The 15,654-nt window shown below is 37.9% G+C and overlaps 1 protein-coding gene across 6 annotated transcripts; it reads right to left on the reverse strand.

The window, feature by feature from the left end:
• Nucleotides 1–379: 379 nt before the first annotated feature.
• LOC149182495 (uncharacterized) lies at nt 380–15,257 on the reverse strand. Of its 6 annotated transcripts, none has more exons than XM_089418542.1 (6): nt 14,877–15,257; nt 11,150–11,240; nt 10,617–10,661; nt 10,080–10,175; nt 839–996; nt 383–718 (listed from the first exon to the last, which is right to left on the reverse strand). In XM_089418542.1, exons 2-5 carry the CDS (start codon nt 11,203–11,205, stop codon nt 864–866), a joined length of 330 nt encoding a protein of 109 aa, XP_089274668.1. In that variant the 5' UTR covers nt 11,206–11,240; nt 14,877–15,257; the 3' UTR covers nt 383–718; nt 839–863. The 6 variants fall into 6 exon arrangements, 3 of the variants coding, with proteins under 3 accessions (XP_089274669.1, XP_089274668.1, XP_089274667.1); XM_089418541.1 differs by having other exon boundaries at nt 384–718; nt 10,617–10,697; XM_089418543.1 differs by lacking the exon at nt 10,080–10,175 and having other exon boundaries at nt 380–718; nt 10,617–10,697.
• Nucleotides 15,258–15,654: the final 397 nt, after the last annotated feature.

Here is a 15,654-nt window from a genome sequence, read left to right on the forward strand (position 1 = left end):
CGAGTCCATGTGAACAACAATCGGGCAACCATATTGATTTGGAAAGGGCTATCTAAGAAATCATTGTTCAAATGGGAAATTAAATTAATATGCGAACAACAACCAAGCAACCATGTTGATTTGGAAAGGGCTATTTAAGAAATCATTACTGAAATTGAAAATTAAATTAATATGAAGATATATTGAAAACATGTATTATAATCATTAAAGTCAATTGATTTTGTAAACAAAATATGTTAAAACCCATTGACAATGAAATGGTTGTGAGGAAATAAACTATCAAAATGGCATTGATGTCGAAACATCCCTTTTTTAAGTTTGAAACGGGAAACACAAATAGTTGGGGGGACATGAACTATCAAAATGTTATTTGATGTTGAAACATCCTTTTTTAAGTGTGAAATGGAAAATACAAATATTGTATTGTAACATCCTTTTTAAAGTTTGAAATGGAAAATACAAAGTGTGTTGTAACATTCTTTTTAAAGATAGAAATGGAAAACACAAATAGTTGTGAGGAAACAAACAATGAAAACGGTATTCGATCTTGAAACATCTTTTTTCAAGTTTGAAATGGAAAATACAAACAGTGAATCGTAACAAAAGAGGTTCGAGAAGGAATATAATAGTCTAAAGAACATTGTGCTTGTCATTCCATATTTGAAGTTGTATGAAAACATGGTGGAGGCAGCGAAGGCCTGAAGAAGCAGCAATGGACCTGCAAAATTTATATTTTGTTAGAATTAGTAATATGTAAACCAGTTGCAGAAATTTATTAGCAATACTCTGCAGGTGAGTTGCGTTAAAATGAATCTGGAATGAATGGTAATGAAGTTACCTTTGCTATGGGGATCCATATATTGTTAGTGGAAGATGCATGGTGAATAACGGCATATTGAACACCATTGGAGGTCAATGCACAGCTGGAGACGCAGTTTTTTTGCTTGCCAATCTACATGTAGTTGTGTAGTTATGTTATTTCTGAGCCCATGTGGCCTGTTGCAAAAGAAAGAAAAGGTAAGAATGAGATGTATAGACAATATAAAGACATTCTAATATTTGCTTATTTACTAATAATGATTAAAGTTTGTTGTTGTTGAAAGATATGGAAAGTATGTTAAGAAATAGAATGAGGCAAATAAATGGAGGAAACCTTTTGGCGATGTCAAAGTACGGGTTGGAGCAGATTATCTGGAGGCGGCATTGAACGGAGAATTTCCTCTGCGTGTTTTCTGCGAGCAATGTTTTTGTTGTCCTTCATTTTACTATAACGATCGAAACTGAATGCGGGGTTAATCCGGAGATCTTGCAGAGAAGGCACTCTTGAAATAGCTGTGAATGTGAGACCTTGACGTTCTGTTTTTCCAATGTCAATTGTTGCTTTCGGAAGGGTCATACCTTGAGATTTATGTATGGTTAAAGCCCAAGCCATCTTCAGTGGAATTTGTGCACGACCATTTCTTTTTACTGTTGGAATAGGCAAGTGAGTGGGGTTTCTTTCATCCCAAAGAGGCCCAATGTACTTGGGGAAATCTACGACAACAAATGTTGGAATTTGTGGTGGTGCAGTTGATTCTTTGTAAAAGATGGTTACAATTTTTCCAAGGGAACCATTAACAAGACCGGCTGAAACCCAAAGGTTGGAAGTCAACATAACTTTTTCGCCATTGCATAGCAATACAATTCGCTCAAGTTGCTCATCTTCAGGGGAAAGACTGGAATATGTGGTGTCATCTTCAGCAATGGATCGTGCGATAGGAGTGTTAAGAGATTTCATCATTTGCTTATTATGGACCGTTGTTTGAGCATTTGTTGGAAATAGATGCATGGAATCATGGAATGAACATATTTCTTCTTCTGATAAAAAGGAATCTGTGCGCGACATGAGTATGTTGTAGTCATCGATTGTTGGATTTGCATCTCTAATGTTCTGGAGAATGTTCCTGAAAGTAACCTGTGCGATGTCGTCGCCTTGTTGACGAAATATTGTGTCCAATGTGATGACTGTGTTGAAGGTGTTCCACAGTGCGCTTCCGTGGCTCGTCCCTGCATACAGAGGTATGTCTTTGACGGGTGGTAGCTGACCGAGATCACCAACCAATATTATGGAACAACCACCGAAAGGAGTGTTTCTTTGGTGGGGAAATGCCTCGCGAAGACGTTCATCAATATGGCTGAGAAGCTTTGGCCCAATGAAGCTCATTTCATTGATCAGTATGTATCTTATATGCTTGAGTTCTTCCTGGAATTTTGCAAGAGCACTACCTTCTAACGGAATAAGATCCTTTATAGGAAGGTGCAAAGCAGAATGGATTGTCGATGCTTGTATGTTGAAGGCAGCAACCCCTGTAGGGGCGAGGAGCATGATCGGTGAAGGTTCCAGGCTTGCAAGGCCTATGAGCATATCTTTGATGCAATTAATAAGGAGGGATTTTCCCGTACCAGCAGTGCCTTGTATTATCAATCTGAGAGCGGGTAAATAATCCTTCCTAGCAAAATGATTAAAAACAATAGTTAGAGCTTTTCTTTGCATTGGAGATAATGTAGGAAGGGTCGGCAGGGTATGTTGATGTGTTTGAAGAATGCGGTGGATGGAGCGGCTATTCTCAATGAATTGTATTGCATTATTTTGTAGATCCAATGGGATAGTGGTATGATTCCAGTTATGGGTGTCATCAAAGCCACGAAGACCAAGCATGTCAAGGTCGTTTATGAGAAGCTCATTTGTAGGGTGTAATTGGGAAAGTAATTCCCATTCATTTATTTCCATGGCGTCTGCTAGATTGGCTTCATTCATAGTTGAGGTATCATTTGCGACAGATTCAATATCAGATAGTGTGCGGTGTTGATGCCAAGGATTGTAGAATGGACGAAATGTTTGCCAATTTGTGATGAATTCTGCAGTAGAATCTCCTATATCTTGTACGATACGGCGAAAAGGTTTGTATAGCATAAGCTCAACCCTGCAAAAGTCAGCGTAGCAAGGTTCTGTTGTGGATGGTATGGAGGAGTAACGTGGTATGACCCGAACAATTGCCTTTGTAGGCCTTTGTTTCCATTTGCTTGTTTTGCGACGAGGATCATATGACCAGGATCTTGCCAACTCTATTAGTGATGTGGACTCCAGGGTAGAAGGGCGTTGGATATATGTATCTATGAAGTGCGGGGATGTAGTGGAGGCGGCGTCCGTTTGTGGAAGGCGCATAAGAATTTTTTGGTTTACATTTAAAGAAATGAATGGGCGACTACATAATGTTAACGGTAATTTTTGCAGCATATGGCAGGTTTCTTGGGCTCCAATGTCACGATCAACAAGGGTTTCAGCAAGAAATTTTCGAAATGCAGATGTTGCTGGGTCAGCAATGGGTGAAGCAAGGACAATTCTACGTAGCATGTCATGGAAGCTTTCAGATTTTTTTTCTGCTTTGGATGCATATTTGGCGATATATTTTTGTACAGCGTGTATGGAGAGCACTGGTTGGCAGTCAACATTTGCACGCCAAATAGATAGGATGGTAGGGTTATGGCTATTGAGTCGATCGTCGTTCCGAGCAGGGGTGTATGTTTTTTGGCCATTGGAATCAATGAATAAGGCTGATTTTGGATGTAATTCCCACGGTGCTTTATAACGACATTGGAGTGAGGATCCATTTTTTCTTAGGCACGTGCTTTCTGAGCATTTTGTGTGACGTTCAACACAATTGACGAGTTGTTCATAGTCACTGAAAGGATTGGTTCTGAAGATTTGCGGTGTGGAGAACAGGCAAGGGTCTTCGGGATTTGTCCAAGCATTTGGTTGGTTTGAATTCGAAGGAGCACGAGGGTTCCAAGCGGAAATATATTTGTCGAAGAACTGCCTTGCAATATCGACTGCTTCTGTGTCTTCCTAGTTGAGATTCTCCATATCAGGTGCATTTTCTATCCAAAGGAAACCATGGATGTGCGCAGATCCCCTATGTTGCCATTCATACCTAACAAGAATGCGTTTTTTGTAAGATAATTTTGCAACAGGTGAGGAATGATGTTTAGAGTTCTTGGAGGAAAAAAAATGCGGTAGAATGCGTACCTGTACCAGTAATCTTTTGTATTCAGGTGTTTCTCCAAGATAATCTCACGAAATGCTGTGAATCTATGGTGCATATATAGCGATGTTAAATGTGGGTTAGAGATAATGTTATCATTTCTCCACTTTGGTTGTTTTCCAATATCAATAGGAAGACATCCGGGCATGACTGCATGAAGATCATGCCATTTTGTATCAGCTGCACTTAATGTGAAGAAGAATGTCGGGCAACCGAGTTGAGATATCATGTCCATTAGTTCATTTTTAGCTTTGTGCCAAAATGACCTTGTTCCACGTAAAGAGCTACCGAATCGCATGACTTGCTCCGCCAAGTGCTCATCTGGAAATTGTTCTAATCGGATGTTTAGATCTTGAATAGATATTGGAAAGTTATCTGTGATGCTTTTTTTCACAAAAATCGACGCTGTTGCTTGACTGCGATGCCGCATCATGAGATTATATATATAATAACGAAAGCGTGGGTGGCTTCCAAATCTGTTATCGTAGTAACGTATGAGATGAAGTGCATATTCATGTAACTGCACTGCTTTCATTCTTGGCTGATTTGGCATTGCAGTGCCTGTCGGGAAAAGGGCGGGGAAAGCCATAGAGAGTAGACCTTCTGTGTTGTATTCATTGACTGGCGATAAACCAATTGTTGGCCACTCAATTGTAGTATCAGATTGGTGGTTGTAAGTATGCAAATAATGGCGGATTTCTTGGATTTTTGTATTTGTATTGGGTATGATGGGTACGAACGATGATGTTTGGCCAGCGGATGGGTCTATGAAATCTTCGGTGAGCTCATGGGGTGGTTCAAGTGGAAGGCGAATAGTGGTTTCTGTAGTATTGGAATGGTGAAGGGAGGAGGAGACATCGGTGGGGATTGCTGGTAAGGATGCCAGTGCATTGGAATCAATACGAACATTCTTATAGTATGGGTCATTAGCCAATTTGTATTCCAATGCAGCGAGAACGCGATGTCTACTGACAATGAAATCATAAGCCTTATGGTCATTACTATGACGCGTGACAATTAGGATGTCCAAGTGCTCAACACGTCGTGGCAACATGTTTGCGATTTTTGTTATGTCTTGAGGAAAACAAATTGTGTGGCCACTGTATTTATACTGGCCACCACGTGCATGTGTTACCTGCAGTATAGGGTTAACCCTAGCAATGAGCATTTCTTCTATTTGCGAAAGAGACGTAAGGGCAGCTGGTTGAGGGCCAGGGTCCATGTTGTTTGATAATGAGAAGCGATGACCCTTTGTTTCAGAGGCGCATCTAGAGCAACAATCCATGTGGTTGGAATTGCGGATATGTATTCCAGGATATGATTCAAGACAAATGGAGCATGGGCATTTAGGTGGAAGTTTATCAAGCTTTGAACGGAAATCTCGATGTGCTTGATCGGTATAAACGTTGCTGAAAGCATGTGCAAAGGAGGGGTTAGGGCAACGAGGCATGGATGTATTTGTTTGAGAGGTTTGCTGAGAAGATAAAGAGCCTGATAATTGCAAGGGAGGATTGTTTTCAGGGTGGGCCATTTCAGACGAGGAAGGTTGGTCACCCTTTTGTTTTTTGTGTTTTTGACATTCTATGTTGTTTTTTTTTGCTTGGTAAAGCTCACGACGCCGTGCATTTATTCGTTCTTTATTTGTTGCATAGTATCTTCGAGCACGTTCATTATTAGAAGAAGAAGCCATTCGCAAAATTTATGGTACCTATAAGCAAGGGAGGGGAAAACAAGAATGTTATTTAGAGACAACAACCACGTTATTGTATGAAAGCGAAAGAAGGGTAAAAAATACAAGCGAAAGCGAAAGAAGGGGAAAAAAATCTAAGTTCTGAATAGTGGCATGTGAATTTTTTTATTTGAGAAATGTTTTTGAAAGAACGTATTAGTATTTTTTCTGCATACATGTAGGTAGTTTTATGTGTAAAGTTGATAAAAGGAAAAAAAAAAATGTGATTTTGTCTACAAACATAATGCTAGATACAATGGAGAAGAAATATTTATTTCAATGGTATATAAGAAATTTTCATAAGAAGACATGCAACAATATATCTTGTAAAGTTGTATTTATAAAATTGGACAATAGGAATTGCCAAAAAGCAAGGAACACATTCTGCAATATTTATCTACAATGTCGAGATGCTCTGAATTTCTCGAATGATGTTTTTACATTCTGTCGTGAAATGCAGTTTTTCTTGTTTTATGATAACGCATTTCAATCGTGGGACTTCTTTAAAAGTTTCTGTCTTCACCGAAAGTGTGAAGATATGATCTGTCCATAGAGCTCTAGAGACAATTTCCTTGATTAGTTCTGGATCTGAAGATAATAGATAGAAGTCTTTGGCATTATTTCCAAGAATTGTAGAGCCCGCGTCTTCGAAAGCAACAGTTGAAGCCAATTCACCAGTGTGATCCTGTATGTCGATTTTCAATAAGTATCTGTAATCACAGTCGCTTACTTCAGCGTTGCATTTTGGACAGAACCACACCCCTGTATTTTGTGGAATAAGTTTTTTCATGCATTTTTTCCCACCAACAATCGACGGGCAAGAAATGTAGTAAAAACTATCCATACCAATTTTTGTTATTGTGCCCTTTAATTGGAAAAATGTTGGTTTCTCTAAGGAATCCATACTGTAAATGTCAACAATTGTTATTTTTTTTTGTTGGGGGCAAAAAGGAGATCTTGTTGTCAAAGATGTTGAAGCAGCAGTCGAGCCTTCTTTTTTAAACCACGACTTTAGCGTATGGGCCTCTTCAATGTCAGGATCTACAAGAACAATGGATCTCGTTGTAGTGCCAATATTTTTCCCATTAAATTCTCCAACATGTGCAGATTTGATTGCAATGATGGGGTTATTGCCTGTAGCACATAGGGAGGAGATTTCCTGTGAAACGGCATTAAAATTATCGCCCCAAAAGATTGCATCTATGCTATACCCTGACATGTCTTGAAGCTGTATTGTTTGTTTATTGACTTCAGAGCCATCTTTTCTACGTATAGTGCATACACTGGAAATGTTTGTGACAACACCCAAAATATCAACAATGGAGTTGACGTTTGTTGTTCTGATATCATCAATTGATTTTATACTGAATTGCACTGCTGGATTATGTTTTTTTTCACTGGCAACATGTTCTATGGTAGATGTTGCATTCAACAAAATTTCCCAGTCATTGTTCAAGTGGTTGTATTGCTTATTAGCCATTTTCACATTCCCTTTAGAAACAATGTAGACATTTCCATTTTGGATTTTGTCGAAAAAATAATCTGCGACATTGTTGAAACATGTAATATGTATTTCTCCACCCTCTATATCGAACAGGTCAAAGCCAAACACTTTACCGGGTCCGTATTGATTCTGAAACTGTCGAAGAGCTGTTTTCCTTTGGACGTATCCTTTTATGCACCAGTTTGAGTGGTAAGGGTTTAACGATTTGATGGGAATTTGAACCGGTTGAACGGACGGGGTTGGAGTAGTTGGAAGAGGGCAGGGCCTTTTTGATGGAGGATGTGGATCCGATGAGGATGGAGAGTTTTCATCAGATGTGATGGGGATACTCATAGTTTTTGGATTGCCAATTAAGGGTGCAAATGAAGTAGATATTTCAAAGTCTATTAGCTTTATAGACCTACACGACAAATGAGAGTCAAAGGAATAACTGTTAGAAGCGGTTGTGTTATAAGTAAAAGAATGTTAAATTTGAAATAAGAAATTTATAACAAACTTACGTTGAAGGACCAATAGCTGAGGTAGTCCAACTTTTAACATTTATAATAGAACCCTTTTGTAGCAAGCCTGTTGCTACGAGATCATTGAAATCTTTTGGAAGCATGATGTGTTTCTTATGTGTTCCGTCTGAAATTGCAGTACGATATCGTGGAGTTGATTTTTGCATTGGTTGTATTGGCTCAAGCTCAGCAATTTGCAGGTATGGTTGAATATGAGTTGATCCAGATAACATTGAGGAAATTGCATTTTCAGTGAGGTTTGATGTCATTTTCTGGTACAAAACAAAACACAAAAATGTTGAAGGAAGCATGTTTAGTTTTTTTCTAAATGAGTGGGCATCTAAGCTTATAAACATAATGAAGAAAGATATTTATTACAACATCTTTATACGTTCATTTTTTTTTAAGCATACTTCCACGAAGCGCCATGTGGTTGCTGATTTGATTGCCCAAAAATCATGGTGTTTTGAACGACAGAGGTTGAGAAAAGCCATAGCAGGAGGCGAAGTGCAAGCCCTGGAAGGGACAATGTAGCCATATGAGGTACACCAACATCTCCCCTAGAGGAAAAGGGAGCAGGGGAAATCCTTGATTGGCGAACAACATTTTGTCAAACTGAGACCAACGAGGGAGCAGTGATGTTATTCCGATTTGAATAAATTGTATGACACTTCGACACAACTTGCTTTTTCAATTTTCAAGAGACGAGAAAAAGCTAAAGACGATTCTAGTCGCCTTCGATTTGGGCAACTCTAGTATCAGCTGGTTGCTGAGTTGATTGATCGAGAATCAAGGCGTTTTGAACGGTAGAGGTCGAGAAAAAGTATATTGGCAGGGCAATTGCAAGCCCTGGAAGGGTCAATGTAGCCATATGAGGTGCACCAACATCTCCCCTAGAGGAAAAGGGAGCAGGATTCCTCCATGGGGAAATCCTTGAATGGTGGACTCCATTTTCTTACCCTAAGACCAACGAGGGAACAGTGAGGTTATTACGATTTAAATAAATTTTATGACACTTTGACACAATTTGCTTTTTCATTTTTTAAGAGTCGAGAAAAAGCTAAAGATGACTCTAGTCGCCTTCAATTTTTAATGAGCCTGAAGTGACAAGTGCTCAGATGGTCCTTTTCTTTTAAGGAGTCTGAAAAGGAATGAAAGTGACTACTCTGTGAGGTTATTCCGATTTAAATAAATTTGATGACACTTTGACACAATTTGCTTTTTCATTTTTTAAGAGTCGAGAAAAAGCTAAAGATGACTCTAGTCGCCTTCAATTTTTAATGAGCCTGAAGTGACAAGTGCTCAGATGGTCCTTTTCTTTTAAGGAGTCTGAAAAGGAACGAAAGTGACTACTCTGGATATCTAGACAGGGGGATTACCAAACCAATCGCAAAACTGCAGAATACTTTTTATGGTACGGCAGTCAATCTTCCCGAATGCTGTGTTCAGTGCATTGCGATCGATAGGGCGGCAGACACGGCTTCCTAAGGATAAAGGATATAGCCTACTGTGGTCTCCCAATATATACTCGACGGTACGTGGGAGCACAAGTCCGTACTGGCACTTGTCATTTCAAAGAGGAGGAATCACCCAACCTACGATGAAAGTGATAGTTACCAGGCTTTACGACGCCGGAACACGTCTCTAGCCTAGACTTCTAAATTGTGTGCGTTAGGTTCCAAAGCGTTTTTATGTTTATTGAAATGTATTTTACAGTTGATCTTTCTTAAGAAGTTTGCCTTTAAGGTTGATCGCGTGATGTACAGATACAATTCCTAAATATGCAATCTAAGATGATAAACAATCGTTTACTTTCTTTTTTTGCAATGAAAATCCTAGCTACTAAGGAAAGAGAAGCGAAACTGTTTGAACATAGAGCAGAGAGCACACGTAAAGCCCTAAATCAATTTCCACATGCATTCTAAATGTAAATGTACATGCATGTATTTGTTTTCCGCTTTCTTAATGTGTGGATGACAAAAAAAATGACAAGTGGAATATAATATCAATACACACTAAAAAACAAGACAGCCACGATGGCACCACTTTGCATTAGTTAAACACAAAGGAATAAAGTTTAAATTATCAAGAAAGCATATATATAACTGAATCATTTCAATCGGAAAATAATTTTGAATGAAAGTTATAAGACTCTTTAGTTGCTCAGTGGCTAATGTACAATTGATGGAAGAGGATTTTGTATCATGGCCCATGGATGAAATAGAAATGAAGCAAAAACTCGGAAAGGAGATTAAGGTTGTTACCAGAGATGAAGCAATATAGAAAACGCCCAGAAATGTCTGTCAATGCTGAAAGTTGGATTTCCCAGTGACAAAACAGAGCAGGCCAAGGCAAAGTATCTGTATTTAACATTGATGTGTGAGTAACCAACACAAGCTGCACAGTGCTATGCAAATTAATAGTCTTTGCGAGAAGAAAACCCAACATAATCCACACAATCTAATCCTCGCAAGGAAGGTTTTGCAGGGATTTAAAGGTTTTCTTATGTTATAAAATCCTAGGCAAATGTGGGTGCCCCAGCAAATAAAAATGTTTACCATAATACCCACTTACTATTAAGCATTGTCTCCAAAGGAACTTGAACAATATGATAAAAGACTGATCTTTTACTTCTACAATATACATAATGTTAAATATATGGAAAACACTTTCTGCTTTCAAGTAAGACTCTATAGTTGCTGAGTGGCTAATGTACAATTGATGGAAGAGGATTTTCTATCATGGTCCATGGATGAAATAGAAATGAAGCAAAAACTCGGAAAGGAGATTAAGGTTGTTACCGGAGTTGAAGCAATACAGAGAACGTCCAGAAATGTCCTTCAATGCTGAAAGTTGAACAGCAACTACAAATTAGTTTGCAACTGCTTCACACATAGTAAAAAATGGATATTGTCAGATAAAGGCAGGGAGAAATTCAATAACAAAACAGAGATTAAACTACGTGCAAGATGATCCGAGAACAAGTAGTTTAATATCATCTTTTAATATAATTTGATGGTTAAAAAAATATGTTGCATCATTCAAAAGTTATCAATTCAAATTTACAGATAGAATATGCATGACTTTGCACACTAAAAATAGAATATGCATAACTTTGCAAACTTAAATAGTGATTTCAGAAGTAAAATATATAAATACATTTTATGAGTCAAATTACTTCCAAAATGGCCCTTCTAGCATTATAATTAATGTCACAAATATCTTTGGGGGAATATATGGCCAAACTTTTTTGAAATATCAAAAAAATAGCAGAGAAGCAAATTAGCATGGAAAGATATACATTCTCTAACCGAAGTCTGAGAAGAAAACTAACCACAAAAATGTTGAGATGAAAAATGCTGTAGATTTCTGACACGAGATGTCTTCCATTTCTTCAAAATGATGTAGTAGACACAGAACCCACCCTATCCCATATAAAAATCAATTACTTCAATGAAACGTAACCATATATTGTGCATTTTAAACTTCCAAACATACGGAGGGTGCTCATTTGACAAGAGAATTGAAATCTGAATACTGAGAAAGATTGTTGTGTTTGTCTGCTTGGGAAATCAACTTGGGAAATCAAGAGTAATCACATAAGTTTTAGTGGATCCACCAAAGAAATTGTCACAGATCTTGAGTTGGGTTCCCATATTTGACAGAAGAAACAGAGGACCATAGGAGATCCAGACTTAGTATGATGATTTGGTGGTTTTCAGCATTTGGGTTTATACATTTGGCACAAAGATGAAATTGGCCCATAGGTTTTTCAGGAGCAGGAGATGGATCTGTCATTGAACTGTTAATTTTGAGTCTACTATAGCTACATTATTGAGCTATAAAGTCCTTACATTTTGTAGTTGGGTGTTAATAATCATGAAGAGCAACAATTCATGTCAATGGATCAGCAGTTCTTCAGGAAGAGCTGGAAGGATATTAGAGGATATGGTGGTATGCATGACTTATGCTTCCATTTTACATGCAAAAGCAGAAAATAACCATATGCATAGTCTAGCCACTGAAAAGAGAATGCAAAACAAAACACTTGAGGTAACATATGAACAACTCAATTACGAACACCTAGCAGAAATATCTTCTCATTATTAATTATTGATATTCTACATGGAAAATGAAGTAGATAATGTAGCTCTGAGATGATGAGAAAATTATTTGTTGAATATAGAATGTTAAGGTAAAGAATTTAGTTAAGAGGTGAAAAATATATTCCTCCAAAATAGGATAAAGGACAGCTGGTGAAGATAGGTGGCAGAGGATCAGTAGGCAGAAGATTACTTAAGATTTAAGTTGATTGTGTAAATGGACAGCTTCTGTGTGAACAACAGCTATTGTTTGCATCTCATTAGGTTCAGTGATATTACTGTGTGTAATCACCATCGCTCTGAGAGTTTTTTGGAGAAATCTTGAAGCCTAGTGAACAAATCTTGAACCAGAAGTAGAAGAAGTACCTTTTGGGGCAGAGCTTGGGTTAACTTTTGGAGCAATTTGGTAACTTTCACATTCTGAGCGATGAAGAAGTGCACAAGGGAATGAAAAGCAGTGAATTGAAGAAAATGTTTGAATAACATAGCTTTCTTCCTAATGTTGAAAAAATTGTTGCATAAAAAGAAACCGCACCTGAATCAAAATCTGATGCTAAATTCTGAGGATCTGGTATAACAGTAGATTCTACACAAAATGGTGAAACCATCTGAACTCTTCATCAGTAAGTGAATCATGGAAAGGTTTCAATACCATGTTTTTTTTAGGCATCTCTATTAGAGATCTTAGTTCCTGGTCGGAAGCTACAAAACAGAGCTTTGCATGGAGATCTTGTTTTGTTTAGAATCTAGTTTCATGGTTTCAATTTGCATTGATATGGAAAATTAATTGTTGGTACCATCTTGATGAAGATCCCAAGTGTTTGAAGTAGTTACCAATACCTTTGTAACATGAAAAGGGGTTAGTTCTGCATTATGACAGGATGACTCTCTCGCTAGATGATTGGGTCATTACAGTAGCATTTAATTTTATGTTACAATGGTTAAGTTTTGAGACTGGAGAAATTCTTGATACAACAGATAAAGCTCATGATGGGGATATCACTGATATGGTTTAGGCACCTCAGCCTCTTGCAACATAAAGTGGTCTCACAACTATTTCAGCTACGACCAGCAATGAAAAAAAGGTGAAATTTTGGAGTTGTCTCTGTTTAATTGAATGGACTGTGTGCCTTGACAAAAAAGTGACATGTTGAGGTAACATATGAACAACTCAATTACGAACACCTAGCAGAAATATCTTCTCATTATTAATTATGGATATTCTACATGGAAAATGAAGTAGATAATGTAGCTCTGAGATGATGAGAAAATTCAACCTAACAGTGATGTGCTATCATTCACAGAAAATAAACAGTGATATGAAAGCAAGATCCACAAGAACCCCAAATCAGTGTCAAGTCAAGTCAGATAAGGTTTGCTTTGATAGCCATTTCATTGACTTGAAAAGGAAACAATCTGTCAAATCCCTATAATGGATGTCCCATTTCAAAACAAAAAGCATATGAACAACTCAATTACGAACACCTAGCAGAAATATCTTCTCATTATTAATTATTGATATTCTACATGGAAAATGAAGTAGATAATGTAGCTCTGAGATGATGAGAAAATTATTTGCTGAATATAGAATGTTAAGGTAAAGAATTTAGTTAAGAGGTGAAAAATATATTCCTCCAAAATAGGATAAAGGACAGCTGGTGAAGATAGGTGGCAGAGGATCAGTAGGCAGAAGATTACTTAAGATTTAAGTTGATTGTGTAAATGGACAGCTTCTGTGTGAACAACAGCTATTGTTTGCATCTCATTAGGTTCAGTGATATTACTGTGTGTAATCACCATCGCTCTGAGAGTTTTTTGGAGAAATCTTGAAGCCTAGTGAACAAATCTTGAACCACTCACTTGTCATCTCTCATCACTAATAAGTTTTTTCATGACATATGGTATATACTTTTACTAAACTTCAAGATTGACACTATAATAGATTTATAAAGAAGCCGTCATATATAACCATGTTCCATCTCCAAATTAACACATTCAACTCGAAAACTCCAGAAATATGCATCTCAAATATAACCCTGAACAGTTTCTCAGAAATTAATAGCTTCAAAAATCAGAAGATAAAGCTCTTCAACATAGCTCCAACGGTAGCAAGCTCTAGCTGCACCTTTCTGCTACAGGCTCAACAATATTCACACGTTTAGGATGGTTGTATGGATCCACAATTTACAACTCAAGATGGCTCAACAACAACACAACATTCCAGAAAGGCTCCACGACTCCAACGCTCCAACAGGCAACGCTTTGGATAATGCTATTTCAAGTCACACAAGTTGACCACAATTTCCTATTGTGTCCTAGACGAGTTCTGTAATGATATGATCTTATTTCAGAAAATGTTGTCCTTTTACATCCTTCAACACAAATTTCTATATCAGAATGTGACTCCCTAAAGGCTAAAACCAATCATTTACGGCTAGATTAAGTTGCACATGTAGGATGTGTAAATGGATGTGCTAACTCTGAAAATCCCATATTCTTTAATATAATGAAAAATGCTGTAGATTTCTGACACGAGATGTCTTCCATTTCTTCAAAATGATGTAGTAGACACAGAACCCACCCTATCCCATATAAAAATCAATTACTTCAATTAAACGTAACCATATATTGTGCATTTTAAACTTCCAAACATACGGAGGGTGCTCATTTGACAAGAGAATTGAAATCTGAATACTGAGAAAGATTGTTGTGTTTCTCTGCTTGGGAAATCAAGAGTAATCACGCATCAGGCAGCAATTAAAATCGGCAGCAATTATAATAGTACTGTTCTCGACATTCAAGCACACACTTTACAAATTTTGTAATTCAAACAGTGAAATAATTCAAACAGCGAAAGTATTTCAGCATCAGGCAGCAATTAAAATCGGCAGCAATTATAATAGTACTGTTCTCGACATTCAAGAAGAAGAGCTGAGCAACCGGATACAGAGTTCGTACCTTGAAGGACTTAGATCATAACTGGATACTTGACCAACCCAGAAAGCACGTAACCTTATAGAACAGACAGCGATGTAGTATGAACAGTAGGAAAACGTAAACGAGGAGGGTTTGATAGCTGTGGGTGGAACCTTAAATAGCTATTAATCCACTGAATCATGGAGGCCAAATAACTGTCCACAAAGAATGTATGCGAAGAGTCTCTGCGCCACCAGGCAGTCTATGCGAAGGCAGCAGAAGAGTCTTATCGCAGAGTCTCTTTGCCAGCATGGTAAGGCAGCAGAAGAGTCTTATCGCAGAGTCTCTTTGCCACCAGGCAGTCTATGCCAAGGCAGCAGAAGAGTCTCATGGCCAGCAGGCGAGCTCTGGGTTTTCATGGCCCATTAGCATGGGAAAATATCATTTTTTTTTATAAATAAAACAGATTAAATGAACCGCTGAGAACACTCCAATCATCTAACACACAAAATCAATGGCTCACTATCGCACACCTCACATTTTAGGGAGATCTTTCTCAGAGGGAACGCCTTACGGCGTAATTATACGTACGTGGCATAACCACTGAAGTGTAAAGATTTGCTACATCAACAAATTTAACAAGGGAATCTATTTTGAAATTCAAACCCTACCCTCCATTATTCGAAAATAGTATATATTACACGTACATGGCATAACCAGTGACCGCGTGGGAGATGTTGAAAAATATACGGCACCTTGAAACTTCTGTCAACTTGCGGATTTGTCTTCGCATCTCCTAGTTGCCTTGAATGCCACGTCC

The sequence above is a fragment of the Pinus tabuliformis genome, chromosome 3_2, assembly GCF_031772625.1.
Source record: "Pinus tabuliformis cultivar Carrire ecotype Pingquan chromosome 3_2, CPIR1, whole genome shotgun sequence".
Classification (NCBI taxonomy): Eukaryota; Viridiplantae; Streptophyta; class Pinopsida; order Pinales; family Pinaceae; genus Pinus; species Pinus tabuliformis.